This window comes from Chiloscyllium plagiosum, chromosome 40 (genome assembly GCF_004010195.1).
Source record: "Chiloscyllium plagiosum isolate BGI_BamShark_2017 chromosome 40, ASM401019v2, whole genome shotgun sequence".
NCBI classification, from domain to species: Eukaryota; Metazoa; Chordata; class Chondrichthyes; order Orectolobiformes; family Hemiscylliidae; genus Chiloscyllium; species Chiloscyllium plagiosum.
Window position 1 is genome coordinate 19,587,689 of NC_057749.1, and position 21,154 is coordinate 19,608,842.

Below are 21,154 nucleotides of genomic sequence, written 5' to 3' on the forward strand. Positions count from 1 at the left end.
ATTAAGGGGGGTTAGATATAGGACTGAAGTTAGGGGTAGGTTCTTCACTCAGCGAGTCGTAAGTTCATGGAATGCCCTGCCAGTAGCAGTGATGGACTCTCCCTCTTTATGGGCATTTAAGCGGACATTGGATAGGTATATGGAGGATAGTGGGTTAGTATAGGTTAGGTGGGCTTGGATCGGCGCAACATCGAGGGCCAAAGGGCCTGTACTGCGCTGTATTCTTCTATGTTCTATGTTCTATTTCCTGCTCTTGCATCACACTAACAACTATGCCAACCATGGCCTGGGGTTTTTGAAGATTAATACTGTAGTTCCTCTCTGGCTTGTCCAGCTCTCCTGGGTATCACTCTTACTGTGACTGGCAATCTTTATGGCTTGCTTGTACTGTGTCACCATGTTGACACTCATAGTTCGTAAGGGAATTGGCTTCTCGCTTGTGTAGGAGAATGAGAGCTTTGTTTCTCTCGGCACCTCCCTCCTTCAACCACACAACAGACGATCTTTTCCATTCACCTCCCTCTCCACACTCTTCTCTCCCTCAGCCTCTTCCTCAAACTCTCTAATCGCAATTGTTCCCAATTGAACAAACTGTCAGCAAGCTCCTGTGTTAAGGCCTCAGGCTGCCTGAAGCCATTCAACTTTGCACTATTTGCTACTCTCCGATAACATTGATTCTCTTCCACATTTACTGCTGATAGCCTCAATAAGGCAAATTGAGGAGAGAAATGGTCTGTGATTGGACAGGCAGCTCCCTGCAGAATATTTCACTTGCACTGAACTGTATTTTGGATTCTGTGGACTGGCTATGAAGTCTTGGCATGAAAGCTAATGTCCATGGGATGTATGTTACACAGTCTTTTATTGAGCAAAGTTACCTCCTGCCTTCAGATGGATGGAAAATATGCTATGACACTGTTCGAAGGAGAACAGGTCAGTTCTGCTGGTGCTTCATCTTTCAACCTGCACCATTAAACATGTGGCATAGACATGGTATGTGTTATGACTCATTATTCAGGCCCCACATACATGAACATCAGTCATCTCAATTTGTTTTGGTTGTATCCAGGAGTGGGACTGATAATGATTGCAGGAGTCTCGGTTGTCAACAAACATTAACTTTTATTCAAACATAGTTAGTACTTACCATGTACAGGACAAATTTTTGTCTCCACCATGAGGCTGTATGGAGAGAACCATCTTCTAGTTATCATGTGACCTATCATCACTTCCCAATGATGTTGTAGACTACCTTTGTTATCACCCCTGACTCTACATCTCCTCCCTTTCTGAGTCTATCCATTGTATAACATTATAATATGTACTTCTCCATAACCTACAGATCCCACTGCTAAATTTGGGAGGGCCATCTGGAGTTGTAAAATATCAGTAGGGAAGATTCTCACTTAAGTATGATCTCTGACCCCTGCCTCACAGAATCAGTGAGAGATGAAGGAAAAGTGAGTGAATGGAGGAATAAGAGGAGGTCGTCAACAGGAAAGTAATGTTTTGCTGGATGCTAAAGAAGCGCAGAAGCAGGCCATTCAGCCGCACAACCCTACTTCACCACAATGGCAGATGATCTGAATATCACCTCAGCTCCACAATTCTGCCTGTGCCCGTCAGCCCGATGCGGCCCAAGAATCTGTCCATCTTCAAAACAAAAAGTCAGAGTCGTCGGTCGCGGGAAGAAAGCAGTGGAGGCTGGTTCAATTGCAACATTTAAAAGGCATTTGGATGGGTATATGAATAGGAAGGGTTTGGAGGGATATGGACCTGGTGCTGGTAGGTGGGACTAGATTGGGTTGGGATATCTGGTCGGCATGGACGGGTTGGACAGAAGGGTCTCTTCCCATGCTGTACACCACTATGACTCTAGGTCATCAACCACGTGGTCCCATCTCCAACACCTGGCCCGCGACCTTGGATACCCTGGTGTTTCAGCTGTCGATCTACTTATTTCTCACACGTCGGGATGGTCTCGGTCTCGGTCTCTGCCTCCCGATGACATTCAGTGCCTCCGCTTGCTGGGGAGTGATGGAGTGAGGGGGCCATTTCCTCAGGATGCGGTTCCCCTCCAACACGTGACCGGCCGGTGATTCACGTCCGTCTGACGTCAGAGCGAGCGGCTTTCTCCCGGCCCCCGACCACCAAAGACAGCGAGTGGCCCCGCCCCTCCCTTCCCTTCTCCTCTCCTCCCCTCCCCCACAACTAGTTGGCCGTTGAGCGCCAGATCCTCGCGAGCCAGAGAGCGAGCTCGCTGTCCGTTCAGCACCATGTCGAGCGGCCCCGCTTACAACGACGAGAAAGGCTCGTCCCTGGGGGAGCCCGAATATGGACACGACCCTGCTAGCGGGGGAATCTTCTCCAGCGACTACAAAAGGTAACTGATCCGTAAACCACGCGCCCCCCCCCCCGAAAAAAATGAGAGAGTGAAATGATTTATCAGTCGATAGGTTTAAGTGATGCGGCAAGGGAAGGTGGCTGACGAGCAACGCCGGCTGGTGCAGGTTTTATTATTCTTCGTGCATCCGTAAAAATGCAGACTTTCCTCGGCAATGCAAAGTGGAGTGGGTGTCATTCCGGCTCCCGAGACTGCAGAGGTGGTTTCGGAAGATGCGAAGCAAATTGCGGCGGGGGTTGCGGGGGTGTCTTTGTTGCTGTTGTAGAAGGAGGCGAGGTGAGGTTAAGGCATTGAGGAATAATGGCCGAGAGCTAACAGCCTTCCCTCCCCCAAAGCTGTGGGATTCTGCGTCCTCTGAGGAGTCGGAGCCTTTGCAAATCTGTCCCTGGGATGCAGCAGGGCACAGCTCCAACCTGAACAGCTTTGATACCCAGATATGAGATAAGGAGGATGCAGAAAATGCTGAATGGGGAGGGAGAAGGTAATTCATCAAACAGCCTCTGGGTGTGTTGGTGACAGGCGTATGTGTGCTGTCAACTCAGAATCGCTTTTCAGCCTGGTTCTGAAATTTGGAAATCATGGTTTTAATTGCAAGGATTCAAGGAGGTGTTGCGGAAACTGCAGGTAGCATGTAACATGAAGGTTAGTGGATTTGAGAGGGCATCCAGTGCCTTGTTATTAACCGCCTTCTCCTGTTCTCTGCTTCCTGGCTTCGTGCCATTTCCTACACACAGCAGTTCCTGTAAGCTTTATATAGCAGCTGGTTCTTGTTTATTGAGTGTTTCGATGGCATGAGATTAAATACAAGTTCCTACTGCTGTGGAACCTCTTTCAGTTTTCACATTCCCTTCTGTACAGACCCCCTGTGCACTCTAATCATGGTCCAGTGTTTGGTTAATAACACCCGCTCCCAAATCTTTTGCTGCTTCCACAGACTCAGGGCACTACAGAAACCTTGCTTCTGGTACAGCTTGGGTCTAACTCGATGGGGTGTATTTTCAGCTGTGGACACACCAATTCCAGAGGCCAGTCCTGTCCTCATCCCAGCAGTTTTCTCCTATTAGAGTAAGAATTCAGTTAGATGCCTAACTCTTTGATTGAAAAGTGCTGAGGGCAGTAGTGACCTATACATCATTACCCCAGAACAAAACATGTCTCGTCGATATTGTCCAATTTTTCTCGAGGAGAACCCATAAACCCTACTTTTTCTGTCAGTTGCTGTCTATCAAAAATCCATCTAACTCAGCTTTGAATAAATTCAGTGATCCAGTCTCCATTGCCCTCTGGGCAAGAGAACTCCACGGATTAACAATCCAAAGAGAAGATGACTTTTTTCTCATCACCATCTAAAAAGAGAAACCTTTTCTTCTTAAACTGTATTCCGTACTTCTAGTTGCATTGTTAAGAGGAAATACCTTCCACAAGTAATTTAATTTTATTTGTTCATAGCACCTGGATGTTGCTGGCAGTGATAGTGTTTGTTACAAAACATCCCTAATTAGTGGTAACTTCCTTTAACTACTGAGGTCTTTGTGGTGTAGGTACAGTGACAGAAACAGTTAGGGGATGGCATTGTAGTTCCAAGCTAGATACACCAACACCACAACTGCGTAGTGAGAATTTTACATTGGAGTTATTGGGCAACAAGGTTAGGAAAATGAGACTTTCTGAAGGATAAAATATCATAATTAAATATCCCTTGATTCACAGATGACATCTGCATAGGATAGTGGGGTTTGGCAGTGGTCGTCATGCAATTAAACAGGTTGAATTTCGGAACGCAGATCTTTTGGACACATGATGCGGACTGTCCCATGAGGTATTGGAATATAGCATGCAGGATATGTTTCCTTCTCTTTCTTTGCTGTTGCTCTACCTCATAATTAAATCAGTTTGGCCCAGGGTGTGATGCAGCTTAATGTACAGGTTGTTGCCATTTTGAATGACTGGCAGCATGCACCTACCTGTTATTAATGTCAATGCTGCTGCGCTTCATGGAAAGCTTCAGAATTTCTTTGAAGTGTTTTCTTGGAATAGTTGAGAAAAAAAGTGTCAGCGGCATGGGTGACTGTTGCAGTGGCTGACAGGCTAAGTCAGGGTTGGCGGCATGTGGGTTGTGGAGGTGGGGTTAGGCTATGAGAACTCTGTCAAAGATGGAACAGCCTGAGTGCCAAGAAGAGAGAAGCGAACAGTGACGAAATCTCAGTGTAAGTGAGAGCCAATGATATTAACATGAGCTTTCCAAATGTTTAACTGCCGAACATTGTGACTCACATGTGACAACACAAGGAAAATAATGGGCAAGAGGTGGATCTCTGTGTTGTACATGTGAAAACTGCCCTTAAATCTGCAGATAGTGCCACAGATAATTTATGGATAAGAATGAGAGGTGTCTAAGTCCAGATATTTGGCAACTCCAAGCATGGGAAGAGAAGCCAGTGATGGAAATGCCTTGGCTCCAAGTCCAGTGAAAAGGTGTCACTGACTTTGTTTAACTTTGTAGCAAGGATCAGGAGCTAAGATGTCATGATAGAGGATGCTATTTGTGATTTTGTTTAGGGCTAAGCTCTTGTTGTGGCAGGGACTGAAACATACTCAATTTTGATGTTTTCCATATAATAGCATCCCTAGTAGAGGACCTCGAAACCTGTACAGTCAGTCCCCGTTCTCCAGCAAATTGCAATTTTTGCACAGAGGTTTTATTTGGAGAGCCAGGGACAACATTTTCCTCTTCACCTATTGAATTCCTCTTCACCTATTGAACTGCAGATGATGAATAAGGGATCATAAACTGTAACCAGTGTGAGGATACTGTGTTGTAACAAGGCGGTGGTTTTGATTGAAACACCATAGGTTAAAATTTGGTTAGACAGAATCCAGGCAGATACCTTTCTAGTCAGAGTTTTATTCCAATAACGCTCACTAGTTCCCTACTTCCATTTAGTTTCTGACATCCCTGCCAGACCCTACCTTTTCTTTATTGGAAGTACATCCTCACATTTCTGAGGAAGCCCTGGGTGGGGAAAAAAAAGACTGAAGTGGCAATATATGAGTTTTCCACTCCTCATGGAATCTAGTTCGATAGGTTTCATGTTTCTGAAATCTCCCTGGTAATTTTAAAACACAACATTTCATTTTTATTTTTCAATGGTTTGTTTGCCTGAATAATGTTTTTCACCTTGAGATTTATATAGCTGTTGAAAAGTGTGACGCTGGAAAAGCACAGTAGGTCAGGCAGACTTCTGAACAGAAGGAGAGTTGCATTTTCGGGTATAAGCCCTTATCAGGAATTTTATAATTTTGAGGTCTTAAGAAAAAGTAGGAAAGTGCAGTTGAGGATTATCAAATCAGCCATGATCTCATTAAATGCCAGAAATAGGCTGAATGGTCTTCTTCTGCTTCTGCTTGTATGTCTTATGGTCTTATTCTGTAATTACCTTATAATTCTATATTCCCTCACTAGCAGAAACACCTACTATGTCAAGCTCCCTTTGAATCCTGTATGTTTCAATAAGATCAGCCCTCATTTTTCTAAACTAAAGAAAATTGCAAGACAACATTGGGAGGAGTAGTCAATAGACCCCTAAAAGCAAATACTGTATATGGTGGGACAGAGAATCTGTCAAGATATAATGAGGGTCTATAACAAAGGCAGTTTATTAATCATGGATGAGTTTAAACTTCATGAAGATTGGGGTAGACAGACTGGCAAAAAGAACTCATTGGATGTATTCACAATAGTTTTCTGGAACCATATTTGGTGAATCCACTGGTATCAGGATATTTTGGATCTGAGGCAGGTTTAATAAATTATATCAGAGTAAAAGATCCCCTCTGAAATGGCGACCATGACATGATAGAATTTAGCGAGCAATTTGAGAGGGAGAAACTAGAGTCAGAAACAACTGTGCTACACTTAAATAAGGACAATTACAAAGGAATGAGTGCAGAGCTGGCTGGAGTGGACTGGGCAGGAACTTAGCAGAAAGGCAGTTGAGGAACAATGGCAAATGTTTAAGAAAAAATTTAATTGATCACAGTACCAACATATTCAAGTGAGGAAGAAAGAGTCTAAGAAAGGGTAAACTAGCCATGGTTAACCAGAGAAGTTAAGGATAGCAACAGATGGAAAGAAAAAACATACAATGTAGCAAAAATTAATGGTTAGCTAGAAGATTGGAAAAAATTTGGAAACCAACAATAATAATCATGATTTAGAGATGCCGGTGTTGGACTGGGGTGTACAAAGTTAAAAATCACACAAGACCAGGTTATAGTCCAGCAGGTTTAATTAGAAGCACATTAGCTTTTGGAGCGACGTTCCTTCATCAGGTGGATGAAGGAGCATCGCTCCGAAAGCTAGTGCCCTTCCAGTTGAACCTGTATAACCTGGTGTTGTGTGATTTTTAACAATAATAATGGGTAACTGGGAAATGACTGAGGAGTTGAACGAATACTGTACATCAATCTTTAGGATAGAAAACTCGACTATCATTCTAAATTTACAATGCAAATTCGCTTTAATGTGATTGAAGAATTTAGATTGTTGTTTGTAGAACAAACTTTCCTTACCTCTATTACTTATAATGTAATTCCGGCCCTATTAGTTTAAATGGTGCAGCTATTGCGCGATTTTCGTATAACATGAGATTGCATGAGAACGGAGCTATTACGTTATATGAGAACTGACTCTATACTTGGATTTTCAGAAAACAATAAGGTCCCACACTTGGTGTTGAAGATGGTATGTTAGCATGGGTAGATAACTGGCTAACTAATAGGAGACGAAGAGTTGGGATAGGGGAACATTTTCAGGATGGCAACTTTTGAGTAGTGGTGTGCAATAGGAATAATTGCTGGGACCACAATTATATGGACTGATGGATTATAATGTGGAAAAATGTGAGGTTTTACACTGTGGCAGGAAGATCAAAAGGAAAACAGTTAATTTACAAGGCATTTAGATAGACACATGAATAGGCAGGGAATAGAGGAATTTGACCATATGCAGGATGATGGCATTAGTTTAGAATAGCATCATGTTGGCTCAGACACGGTGGGCTGAAGGGCCTGTTCCTGTGCTGTACTTCTCTATCTTTTATTAATAAATGAATTGAATATCATTTAAATATAAAAATAGGGAGGTTTTGCTAAAACTATACGAGGCATTAGTCAGACCACAGTTTGAAAAATTCCAACTGATTTGAACCCATTATCTAAGGAAAGCTATACTGGAGGTAGGCCAGAGAGGGTTTATTAGACTGATACCAGGTATGGAGGGACTGAGGAGAGGTTGCTTAGTTTGACATGAAATATGGAAGACCAAGAGTGAACCTTATTGAAATGTATGAGATTCCTTGTGGACTTGACAGGGTAGATGTGCAAAAGTTGTTTCCCTTTGTGGGAGAGTATAGGACTGGAAGGCAGAATCTCAGAATAAGAGGTTGCACATTTAAGACAGGGATGAGGAAGAATTTCTTCTCTTGGAGGATAATGAAGCTGAAGACCTCTTTACCAGAGACTGCTGATGAGGCCGAGTCATTAAGTATATTCAAGGCTAAGGCAGACATATTTTTAACCTGTAAGGAAATCAATAGTTATGGACAAAACAGCAGGAAAATGTTGAGGATTATTAGGTCAGCCATTATGTAATTGAATGGTGGAACAGACTTGATGGGCCGAATGGCCTACTTCTGTTCCTCAGTCTTATGCTCTAAACTCCAATGAATAAAGGCATTATTTGTTAAGCCATTCTTGGTAAATCAAATTGTCCATCCCAAGCATCAGCCTGGTGAATCTCCTTTGAACAGCCTTCACTTGTAGTAGATCCTTCCTTAAGAACGGGTATCAAAATAGTACAGCCAGTTCTGCTATAACACGGTAGTTCCGTTCTCATGCAATCCCGTGTTATAAGAAAATCGCATAATAGCAGCACTATTTAAACTAATGGGGCCAGAATTGCATTATAACCAATGCATGCTTTAAACATTCGCACTTTAGAATCATGTTATAGTGAATTCGCTTTAACGACATGCATGTTATAGCAGAATGACCCCCTGTATGTAGAAGTCCAGATGCAGCTTCACTAATACAGTATCCTGTACACCTGTAACAAGAGTTCAGTATTTTAAAATTCTAACTGTTGAGCAATAATGGCCAAAATTTCATTTGCCTTCATTATTTGTTGTTGTATCTGCGTGATATATTTTGTGTTTCATGCACAAGAACACCAGGATGCTCTTTGCTGCACTGTTTTTAGAGTCAGAGAGTCATAGAGGTGTACAGCACGAAAACAGACCCTTTGGTCCAACTTGTCTATGCTGACCAGATATCCTAAATTAATCTAGTCACATTTGCCAGCACTTGGCCCATTTCCCTTTAAACCCTTCCTATTCATGTAATCATCCAGATGCCTTTTAAATGTTGTAATTGTACCAGCCTCCACCACTTCCTCTGGTAGCTCATTCCGTACACACACCAAACTTTGCGTGAAAAAGATGACCCAAAGGTCCCTTTTAAATCTTTCCCCTCTCACCCTGAATGTATGCCCTCTAGTTCTAGACTCCCCCAACCCAGGGAAAATACCTTGTCTATTTACCCTATTCATGCCCCTCATTATTTTATAAATCTCTATAAGGTCATCCTTCAGCCTCCAAAGCTGCAGAGAAACAGCCCCAGCCTATTCAGCCTCTCCATCTTGCTCAAACCCTCCAACCCTGACAACATCCTTGCGAATTTTCTCTGAAAACTTGCAAGTTTCACAACATCCTTCCTATCGAAGGGACAACAGAATTGCACACAATATTCCAAAAGTGGCCTAACCAATATCCTGTACAGCCATAACATGACCTCCCAACTCCTATACTCAATGCTCTGACCAATAAAGGAAAGCATACTAAACACCTTCTTCATTATCCTATCTACCTGCGACTCCACTTTCAAGGAGCTATGAACCTGCACTCTAAGGTCTCTTTGTTTAGCAACATTCTCCAGGACCTTTCCATTAATGGTACTGCCATGATTTGCCTTTCCATAATGCAGCACCTCACATTTATCTAAGTTAAATTCCATCTGCCACTCCTCGGCCCATTGGCTCATTGTAGTCTGAGGTAACCTTCTGTGGTCTCCACCACACCTCCAATTTTGGTATCATCGGCAAACTTACTAACTATACCTCCTATGTTCACATGCAAATCCTTTATATAAATGATGAAAATTAGTGGACCCAGCACCGATCCTTGTGGCACACCACTGGTCACAGGCCTCCAGTGTGAAAAGCAACCATCTATCACCATCCTCTGTCTTCTATCTTTGAGCCAGTTCTGTATCTAGATTAGATTTAGATTACATTACAATGTGGAAACAGGCCCTTTGGCCCAACAAGTCCACACCGACCCGCTGAAGCGCAACCCACCCATACCCCTACATTTACCCCTTACCTAACACTACGGGCAATTTAGCATGGCCAATTCACCTGACCTGCACATCTTTGGACTGAGGGAGGAAACCGGAGCACCCGGAGGAAACCCACGCAGACACGGGAGAACATGCAAACTCCACATAGTCAGTCGCCTGAGTCGGGAAATGAACCCGGGTCTCTGGCGCTGTGAGGCAGCAGGGCTAACCACTGCGCCACCGTGCCGCCCACTATACAGGGAGAACTATCCATCTAAATGGATAGTTCTCCCTGTACTTCATATGATCCAACCTTGCTAACAAGGAGAAAGTGAGGACTGCAGTTGCTGGAGATCAGAGTCGAAGAGAGTGATGCTGGAAAAGCACAGCTGGTCAGGCAATATCCAAGGAGCAGGAGAGTCGAAGTTTCGAGCATAAGCTATCCGTAAGGAATGAGAGGGTGGCCCAAGGGGGCTGAGAGATATATGGGAGGGTTATGGGGCTGTAACTGGGAACACGATAGGTAGATGAAGGTGATAGATCAGAGGGGAGGGTGGAGCGGATAGGTGGGGAGGAAGATGGACCAGTAGGATAAAGTGGGGTGAGGGGCAATGAGGAAACTGGTGAAATCCACATTGATCCTGTGTGGTTGGAGAGTCCCAAGGGGGACGATGAGGTGTTCTTCCTTCAGGCGTCAGGTGGCTAGAGTTTGACAGCGGAGGGGGCATGCCCAGGACTTGCATGTCCTTGGCAGAGTGGGAAAGGGAGTTAAAGTGTTCTGCCAAGGCAACCCCACCACTCTGTGGCTGAACACATTAACTCCTCCTCCCACTCTGCCAAGGACGTGCAAGTCCTGGGCCTCCTCCACTGCCAAACTCTAGCCACCTGACACCCAGAGGAAGAACTCCTCATCTTCCGCCTTGGGACGCTCCAACCACGCAGGATCAATGTGGATTTCACCAGTTTCCTCATTCCCCCTCACCCCACCTTATCCCAGATCCACCCTTCCAACTCAGCACTGTCCTTTTCAAACGTCCTATCTGTCCATTTTGCCTTCCCACCTATCCGCTCCACCCTCCTCTCTAACCTATGACCATCACCTGCACCTTTGTCTACCTATTGCAATCCCAGCTATCTTCCCCTCCAACTCCACCCCCCCTCCCATTTAACTGTCAACCCCCTTGGGCCACCCCCTCATTCTTGATGAAGAGGTTATGCTCGAAACATCCACTTTCTTGCTCCTTGGATGCTGCCTGGCCGGCCACGCTTTTCCAGCACCACACTCTTCAACTCTAACCTTGCTGACCAGTCTACCATAGGGAACCTTGTTGAATGCCTTACTGAAGACCATATAGATCTCGTCCACCGCTCTGGCCTCATTTAATCCTCTTTGTTACTTCTTCAAAGAACTCAATGAAGTTAATGAGACATGATTTCCCATGCACAAAGCCATGTTGACTATCCTTAATCAGTCCTTGCCTATCCAAATACATGTAAATCCTGTCCCTCAGGATTCCCTCCAACAACTTGCCACCACTGATGTCAGACTTACTGGTCTATCGTTCCTGTCTTTTCCTAACCATCTTTCTCAAATAGTGGCACCACGTTGGCCAACCTCCAGTCTTCCGGCATCTCACCTGTGACTATTGACGATCCAAATGTCTAATCAAGGGGGCTAGCAATCACTTCCCTAGCTTCCCACAGAGTTCTAGAATATACCTGATCAAGTCCTGGGGATTTATTCACCTTTATGCAGTTTAAGAATCCAGCTCTTCCTCCTCTGTAATGGAGACTTTTTCAAGACGTCACCATCTATTTCCCCACATTCTGTATCTTCTATGTCCTTCTCCACAGTAAATACTGATGCAAAATGCTTGTTTAGTATCTTCCCCCATCTCCTGTGGTTCCACAATAGGCTGCCTTGCTGATCTTTGAAGGGTCCTATTCTCTCCCTAGTTACCATTTTGCCCTTAATGTATTTATAAAATCACTTTGGTTTCTCCTTAACCCTATTTGCCAAAGCTATCTCATGTCCCCTTTTTGCCCTCCTAACTTCCTTCTTAAGTATACTCCTACTGCCTTTATACTCTTCTAAGGATTCATTCGATCGCTGCTGCCTATACCTGACATATCCTTCCTTCTTTTTCTTGACCAAAACCTCAATGTCTCTCTTCATTCAGCATTCCCTACACCTACCAGCCTTGTCTTTCACCCTAACAGGAACACACTGACTCTAGACTCTTGTTATCTCAGTTATGAAGTCTTCCCATTTTTTAACCATCCCTTTACCTGCAAACATCCACACCCAATTAACTTTTGAAAGTTCTTGCCGAATACCATCAAAATCGGCCTTCCTCCAATTCAGAAGTTTAACTTTTAGATCCTGTGTGTACTTTTCCATCACTATTTTAAAACTAATACAGTTATGGTCAGTGGCCCCAAAGTGCTCACCCACTGACACCTCAGTCACTTGCCCTGCCTTATTTCCCAAGAGTAGGTCAAGTTTTGCACCTTCTCTAGTAGGTACATCCACATACCGAATCAGAAAATTTTCTTGTACACACTTAAATTGCTCTCCATCTAAACCCTTAATGCTGTGGCAGTCCCAGTCCAAGTTAAAATCCCCTACCATTACCACCCTATTATTCTTACAGATAACTGTTGAAGTCTTGCTCCATTTGCATTTCGATTCTTCCTGTCAAAATGGACACCAGAGTTTTTTTTTATATTAAACCCCATCTGCCAATCAGACCCAGCAGTCCTAAAATTGTCAAAAACATTTTTATAGTACTATAGAAAAATTGCAGCACAGAAAAAGGCCATTCAGCCTATTGTGTCTGCATCAGCTGAACAAACTAATTGCCCATTCCAATCCCACTTTTAAACACCTGATCCGTAGCCTTGCAGGATCCAATGCTTCAGATAGAAATCCAAATTCTTTTTAAGTGAGTCAAAGGTTTCTTCAAATATCAAATTGGGCAAATTCCAGGCATCCACCACTTTCTGGGTGAAAAATGTTTTCCTCACATTCCCTCTAATCCTTCTATTAATAACCAAAATTTGCAACTCCAATATCTGACCTCTTTGCTAAGGTAAAAAGATTTCCTTATTGGTTAACTATCGAAGCCCCTCATAATTTTGTACACAGAGATTAAATAACCCTTCATCGTCCTGTTCAATCTTTACCTATCCAATCTTTCCCCATAGCTTAAATTTTCAACCCCTGATATCATTTTTGTTAATAGCCATAACCTGCTTTCTATCTTGCCAAACAAGCTATACTTTGAGAAATGTTGAAGTGCATGTCAGAGTGGGTAGCTGGTGATTTCAGCTTGTGCTGCTGGCAACAAGGAGCTTCCATGTTGCTCAATGTTACAAAACGGGGTTAACTCCTCTGCTAATTTAAGCCAGCAACACAGAAAAGACTCAGATTTTTAATCTGTTAAAATTCAAGAGGCAAAGAGCTATCCCAGACGTAAATATTTAAAGTAAAAATTGACAACTTTATTCTTTAAATCCAACAGAGAGTTTTCAAACTAACAACTATTTACAACTCCTTTGTCTTAAACCTATCTTTTACCTCCCACTCTACAGTACTAGTCTGATAAAAACAAAACGTCATGTTTCAAAACCAGTCAGCTTTGCCGAGATTTCTCTGTAGATTTTCCTCTGTAGATTCTCTCCAGGTTGGTTTCAATGTATTGCTGTGCAAACTCCTTCTCCAGACATGTATCTTTCAGAGTGCTCTTAAACTAACAGCATACATCTATTGGTCATTTGGCAGTTCTCTCTCAATTGTTCAAAAATGTCCAGTTTTATACCCCAAAACATCGTATTGTTTCATTGGTTTTAATATTATCAAAATATTAAATTCAAACTTTATTAAAACTGTTTGGCCGAATTTGAATTTGTTTTTGTCTCACGGCAACCCATCTATTCTATTTGTGACAACCATGTGTGACATTATTACCTTGTTCAGAGCACTTTATACTGTGTCAGGCAGTTTTGCTAGCTTTACAACTCTCTTAAAGGTACAGTCTCTCCACACCTTCATAACACTTCCCCTTGTAAGAAAAAAATGAACTATCATAATGAAAAGATGGTTTATTTATTTTTTCCTTAACCACATGTTTATGACATACATATGACTTTACTCTAAGTTCATGTTTACCTCCTTCCATCTATATATAACACTGAATAAAAGTATCTTATCTATACTTTATCAGTTTAATCTGCGATAACACATCTGTGATTACATTCTTATGTCCCACAACATGTACGATATGTAAATTGAAAGTCTGTAACGTAAGACTCCAATAAAATAGTTTCATATTCTTGTCTTTAAAGTGTTCCAAGAATGTTAGAGGATTGTGATCTGTGTACACAACTGTCTTCAACAGTTCGTGACATACACATTAAAAGGTTGTAAGGCCAGTACCAAACTTAATAGTTCTTTTTCGATCGTGGAGTATTTCCTCTGGTGGATGTTGAGTTTCTTCGAAAAGTAACCAACTGACAGTTCAATGCCATCATCATCTTCCTGTAGCAGTACAGCTCCAACTCTTATGTCACTAGAATTGATGGCAACTTTGAATGGTTTTGAAAAGCTTGGTGCAGTTAAAACTGGTGTGGTGGTTAATATTGCTTTCAAATGGTTGAATGACTCCTGGCATTGTTCTGTCCACCGAAACTTTGTGTTCTTTTTCGATCGTGGAGTATTTCCTCTGGTGGATGTTGAGTTTCTTCGAAAAGTAACCAACTCCACCGAAACTTTGTGTTCTTCTTCAGCAAATCGGTTAATGGTGCCACGACACTGCTGAAGTTTGAACAAATGTCCGATAGAATCCGCTGAGTCCTAAGAGTCAAAGCATCTCTTTCTCCGAGATTGGTCATGGAAATTCCTCGATGACCTTCGTCTTTGCGTTCCACGGAGTCAACCATGTTATGTCCCAAGAATGCCAGCTCTGCTTTCGTTAATTCCGCTTTATTTAAGTTTACACCAGTTTTGCTTCTCATAGTCTTTCAAAGAGCTTTGCCAAATGTACCATGTGATCTTTCCAGGACTTACTAAAGATCACTACATCATCCAAATAGACTGTACAGTTTGTTATCCCAGCCACAATTCTGTTCATGAGTCTTTGGAATGTGGCAGGTGTGTTCTTTATTCCAAAGGGCATCACTTTAAATTGATATAGCCCATTTGGGGTTATAAATACAGAAGTGTCTTTTGCCGTCTCTGGTAAAGGTACCTGCCAGTAACCCCGCATTAAGTCCAACTTGATGGTGTAACTGGCTTGTCCAACTTTCTCAATACAGTGCTCCAATCTCAGAATTGGATACGAGTCTGATTTTGTAATGGCATTGACTTTCCGTTAATCCATGCAAAATTGTTGTATCCCATCCAGTTTGGGAAATAAGACAATCAACGAACTCCACTTGCTCTGGTTCGGTTCAATGATATCCTCATCGAGCATGGCCTCCACCTCCTTCTGGACCTGTTTGGCTTTGAAAGGGATATTGTTTTATCGGAGCAGTATTCCCTACGTCTATTTTATGTACAATAGCATTAGTCCTCCACATCTGATTCTTAGATATGTCCTCATACTGTAGTAACACACTTCATTCTATGCTCTTGACTTACTAACTTATCCCACTCCTCAAGGACTTCTTCATTTCTCAACCTGATTTGAGGCACATCAAAATCCACACCATCTGTATTTGATTCCTCACTTTGCGGGGCAGTAACTAACACCAGTTTCCCTAATACTGACCTGTCACTCCCTCAGGAAAACGTCAGCGTCTCAGAGCTTTTACCTGCCACCTGCTTCATTCTATTCTGTGTCCTCTTTAGATGCTGTTTAGCTAACTTGCCTACTCGACTTAATCTCTCCCTCACCTCCGATACATAATCAAAGTGTGACATCTCTGACTTTGGCCCTGTCAATTTCCCTTTAATTAATTTCCAAGGGCCTCTCACTTCAAGCCCGAATATTAACTCGAAGGGAGTGAACTGAGTAGATTTGTTTGGGGCATCTCTAATGGCAAATAATACAAATGGGATACCTTTATCCCAATCATTTGGGTAATCCTGACTATGCTCTGAACATGGTCTTCAATGTCTGATGCCACCTTTCTAAAGCTCTCTGGGATTCAGGATGATACGCACCGGATTTAAAGTGCTATATACCTAAGCTATCCATACGATCCTTAAACAGCCTTTCAGTAAAGTTTGACCCTTGGTCCAACTGAATCTCTCTGGGTAGCCCATACCGCGTGAAGAAAGCTACTAACTCCTCTACCACCCTTTTGTCTTGATACTCCGTAATGGAATTGCCTCCGGAAATCCGGTAGACATATCCATTATGCTTAACAAGTACTGGTTCCCACTTTTAATTCTCCGGAAAGGACCTACACAATCAATTATAACCCGAATGAAAGGTTCTTCAACTGTGGGAGTGGCAACAAAGGTGCTGGTTTTATTACCGCCTGTGGTTTACCTACCATTTGGCATGTATGACATGAACGGCAAAAGTTAACCAAATCCTTGTGCATTCCAGGCCCATAAAAATATTTTTGTACCTTAACCTGAGTCTTTCGTACCCCTAGGTGACCTCCTACTGGTAGTTCATGTGCTACCAGTAACACTTCCTGACTGTAGGCTACCGGCAACACAGTCTGTTGCACTTCGGCCCATTTCTCCTCTGGACTAACCTGCTGTAGTCTCCGTTTCCATCTTAGAAATCTATCTTTCAGACAATAACCCTCAGGAATATCATCTGCCTCCTTTTCAGAGTACGCATCCACATATATATCTTTTATCATCTTGTCCTTTTGTTGCAAGTCTCTTAGCCTTTCAGGACTAAACACTTCTGCCTTGCCTGTTCAGGTTTTTTCTGCACCATTATATCAAACAGGGTATCCACTAACTGAAGCGCAACTCCTTCATCTTTCTCTTTAGCTTTTGCTTCGTGCTATGACTTATGATAGTGGGATCTGGTTCCTACACACTCTGGGAAAATACCAGGATATTTCTGTTTTAACTCTTCAGTTTCTTGGTCATCTTTTGGCTTCTCCACAGCATTGGTGTGTCACTTCCACCTTGGATCCAGCCAAATCATTCCCAAGAACAAACTGGATTCCTGGAACTGACCCTCTGTCAATCATTCCCATTGTAACTTCCCCAGTCTTGAGTTGGCACTCCAACCTCATCTTACATAAGGGAAAGCTACATTTCTGTCCATATCTCCCACAAATTACCCCACTCTTAGGTAACAGATCAGAAAGAGTGTAAATAGGTTCATCTCTTACTATCAGCGACTGGTTAGATCCTGTATCTCTCAAAATTATAACTTCTTGCTCTTCTCCTCCTGTTCTAAGTAAACTTTACCCACCGAGGCAAATTCTTTATAGAGATCAGGTACTAACTCCATACCCAGCCCTGCCTAGGCTGTGCACTCACCTGCAGCTCCTTGGCTCTTCTTGGGGTTTCCTTTACTACTTTCATTAATGCCACTGGCTTAGCTTCTTTTACCAAGTCTTTTTCCACAGCATCTTTAACGATCAGCACTGTGACTTTACGTATCCCACTTTACCACAGTGGAAACACCTGAGGCCTTTCATCTCCTTTCCACCCTCTTGGGCTTCTTCTTTAACCTGTGGTAAACTCTTAGCAGTGTTCTCTACTCATTGTTTCGTAGCATAGGATCTTCCCTTCTCCCAACTTCTATCCCTCACAGGATGAGATTCTGGCCGGAAACTTGTCTTATGCACCGACATGTATTCATCTGCTAATTCTGCTGCCCTTCTCACTTCCTGAACTTTCTATTCCTCCACGTGAATTCTTACCATTGCTGGAAGTGAGTTTTTAAACTTCTCCAGCAGAATATTCTCTCTTAGAGCTTCATAGGTCCTATCTATCTTTAAAGCATGTAGCCATCTAGCAAAATGACTACGTTTGATTCTTTCGACCTCAACGTTAGTCTGACCTTGTTCCTTCCTTATGTTTCTGAATCATTGTCTATGTGCTTCTAGTACAAATTCAAAAGCACTTAAAATAGTCTGTTTGACCTCTTCATAATCTCTTGACCCCTTATCTGACAGCGCCGCAAATACCTCACTAGCTCTGCCTACCAGTTTAGTCTGAACTAGCATTACCCATAAATCCTCAGACCATGCTGTCTGCCTAGCTGATTTTTCAAATGAAATAAAAAAGGCTTCAACATCTTTTTCATCAAAATATGGCAGAGTTTTGACATATTTGTACATATCACTAACTTCTCTTTTAAATCTCCATCCTGTTAACTTGATTTTGCTGACTAAGTCGCAACTTCAAGTTCAAATTATCTCTTTTTGTCTCTCCCTTTCTTCTTTCTCTCTCCTTTTTCTTCTCTCTCTTTGCTCAGCTAAGAACCTTTTTCCTCTCTTTTCCTTCTCTCTCTATTCTCTCTCTTTCCCTTTCTCTCTCCCTCTCTCTTTCTTCTCTGTCTCTCTCTCTCTTTATCTTCTAACTCCTTTTTCCTCAATTGTAATTTAACTTTTTCTCCCTCTACTGCACTTGTCTGTTTCTCTGACACACCTGTTTGAGTCATTCCCTTACAATTTCAGCTTTACTTTTGTCCTTGGTTAAACCCAAAACTAATTCTAAAAATATGGCCTTTCTCTTTTCTTCTAAACTTTCTTGTCAAATTTGAGAATCATCTTCAAATCCCAGAACCTGTTTGGCAATTTTAAGAGCCATTTCTCTCACTTTTAATTTAATCAACCACAAGTCACCGAAATTAAACAAATTGTCTCACCTACGTATTATTTAATGATCTAGGACACTAACCTAAAGTGGGCTTTTTTGTACCCCAAATCAATTCAAATCTGTTCAAATCTCAGACTGGATCTGTCTAAACCTGTTCAAATCACGGATGAAAGCCACTAAACTGTTACGACACAGGGTAAACCACTCTGCTAATTTAAACCAGCTACACAGAAAAGGTTCACCCCGTGCTGTAATCTGTTAAAATTCGAGAGGCAAAGATTTATCCCAGAGTTAAATATTTAAAGTTAAAATTAACAATATTATTCTTTAAGTCCAACAGACAATATTAAAAATAACAACTATTTACAACTCCTTTCTCTTAAACCTATCTTTTACCTCTCACTCTACAATACTAGTCTGATAAAAAAAATTCTGATTAAGATTTACAAAAAAAATTTCAAAAACAGTCAGCTTTGCCGAGTTTCCTCTGTAGATTCTCTCTAGGTTGGTTTCGATGTTTTGCTGTGCAAACTCCTTCGCCAGACAGGTACCTGTCAGAGATCTCTTAAACTAGCGGCCTACATTTGTTGGTCTTTTGGCAGTTCTCTCTCAATTGTTCAAAAAATGTCCAGTTTTATACCCCAAAACATCAGATCACTTCATTGGTTTTAATATTATCAAAATACTAAATTCAAACTTGATTGGAGTTTGGTATGTAGGGTTATAATTTAAACTGATTGGCTGAATTTGAATTTGTTTTTTTCTAATGGTAACCCAGTTACTCCATTTGTGTCGACCATGTGTGACATTGTTACCTTGTTCAGAACACTTTGTACTGTGTCAGGCAGTTTTGCTAGCTTTACAACTCTCTTAAAGGTTTAATCCCACTACACCTTCTACCATCAACACAGACAGCATGATCCATGGCCACCAGCTGCGCACAGCCTTGTCTATGGACACTGACATCTGAAATTTGCCAACCTCTCATGACGATTATGGCACCTTTCTGATCCACTTGTAGGACAGTTGGGAAGCATAGATTTGGTTTTCAGGATGCATCAGCAACTAGCACTGAAAGGCTGCTGCAAGGACATATTTAGGGACAAGAACTAAGCTTACAGAATGGACTAGCCTCATCCCTGGGCTGATTGGTTGCTCTGTTAGCATTTGCTCATTTAGCATGCTGCCTGCAGCATCCATGCCTTGTCTTACCATGTGTTAGCACCTCAACCAGTACCAAATGCTATCAGTACTGCTGAATTAACATGCTCTTTTGTACATAGAATGTGACAGGTCATGTTTGTCAGTAGGGGTCTGTCTGGGGGTTGGGGTCATCTTGCTATATGGAACGCAGAATATTACCAATAGCGTATGCCAGCTGCTTATGTAGCAATCATGCAATATATTTATTTAACGAAATGAGTAAATCTGAAAGTGGGTGGATGCTAAGTCATCAGTCCACTCAAGGATTGGGCTGCTGTCTGTAAGAGGGTCCTAGTGCCATCAGTCATGGTCACAGTTTGCACATAGTCCAGGACAGGGGATAGTCTGAGTGCAGTCTGGAATGTGGTCAATGGTAAGTCCTGTAGAACCAGCAGCAAAGACAGTGACCAGGTGTTGGTCAAGTAGGGGCTGCTTGTCAAAGTTGATCAGAGGTCTGGAATGAATATAGTCCTGGTGATCCTTATCAGTCATTGAGGGGGGCGCAAGAAGGGCTTGTAGGAGCTGGGGAGTTCGGGCTGGTGGTATTTGGGAGGTGGAGACCATCATTTCAGGATCTGTCATGTAAGCCTAATAGTGATGTGCACTGAATGGAATGAAAAATTAAATGATTGATGTGGATCTGGGATGGAAATGGATCAGGAGCTCAGCACACACTCCCTTTAGATGTCATGTGTTGGTCACTCAGCCAGCATATAAAAATGGTGAACATGCTGAGGCTGAAGCTGAATGGAGACATGGACTCCGTTATTGGGTCCAGCATGTTTCAGTGTATGGAGTATGCGCAGCTATCATCTGCAAGGAATGCCACTACCCACCGTTCTGAGACCTAAGAACCTCTCTTGCTCTAGATGTTCCTGAAATATGTTGTTTAAAGCAAGATTTTTGTGCTCAGCCTCTGTGACTTCCATCCCAAAAACAAGGAGGTGAATGCACAAGAACACAGTGGCAAGCCCAGAGCCAACAGCAGATTGCTGTGGCATACAAGGAGCACCCATCTCCCGGAGAGGTTTCAGCTCTGGAGTTTTATGGCCCTGACTCCACTTCCAGGGGATGAACAAGGCACAGTGTAAGTGTAGGGTGAATAATTATTGGGACACTGTGGGATGGAACTATGTCAGATGCTGGAGCAGGACTTCAGTACTGCAGGAATGGGAGGCCATCCTTGCTTGGAGGCTGTGAAAGTGATAACTGATTTAAACTTCTGTCCAACTGGCTCCTTCTAGGGAGTGATGGATGACCTGTGTGGGATCTCTTGGTTGGGTACCTGCAAATGTGTCAAGTCAATGATTGATTTGTGCAAGATCACTCCAGTTCATTTTGTTTCTCCATGACAAGGCCAATGCTTCACCCTGGGCAGTAGGATTCTGAAACATAGCTGTCTTGCC

The 21,154-nt window shown here is 42.6% G+C and overlaps 1 protein-coding gene across 4 annotated transcripts in view; it reads left to right on the top strand.

Annotated features, from left to right (window-relative positions):
- The first annotated feature begins 2,089 nt into the window (after positions 1–2,089).
- LOC122542597 (AP-3 complex subunit beta-2) overlaps positions 2,090–21,154 on the top strand; it is a 240,980-nt gene continuing 221,915 nt past the window's right edge. For 2 of the 4 annotated variants that reach the window (XM_043680543.1, XM_043680547.1), the window contains exon 1: positions 2,090–2,383. In XM_043680543.1, coding sequence (XP_043536478.1) covers positions 2,277–2,383 — 107 coding nt within the window. In that variant the 5' untranslated portion in view covers positions 2,090–2,276. Of the gene's footprint in view, positions 2,384–4,114; positions 4,224–21,154 lie in introns of all 4 variants that reach the window. The other 2 variants (XM_043680545.1, XM_043680546.1) reach the window with 2 other exon arrangements.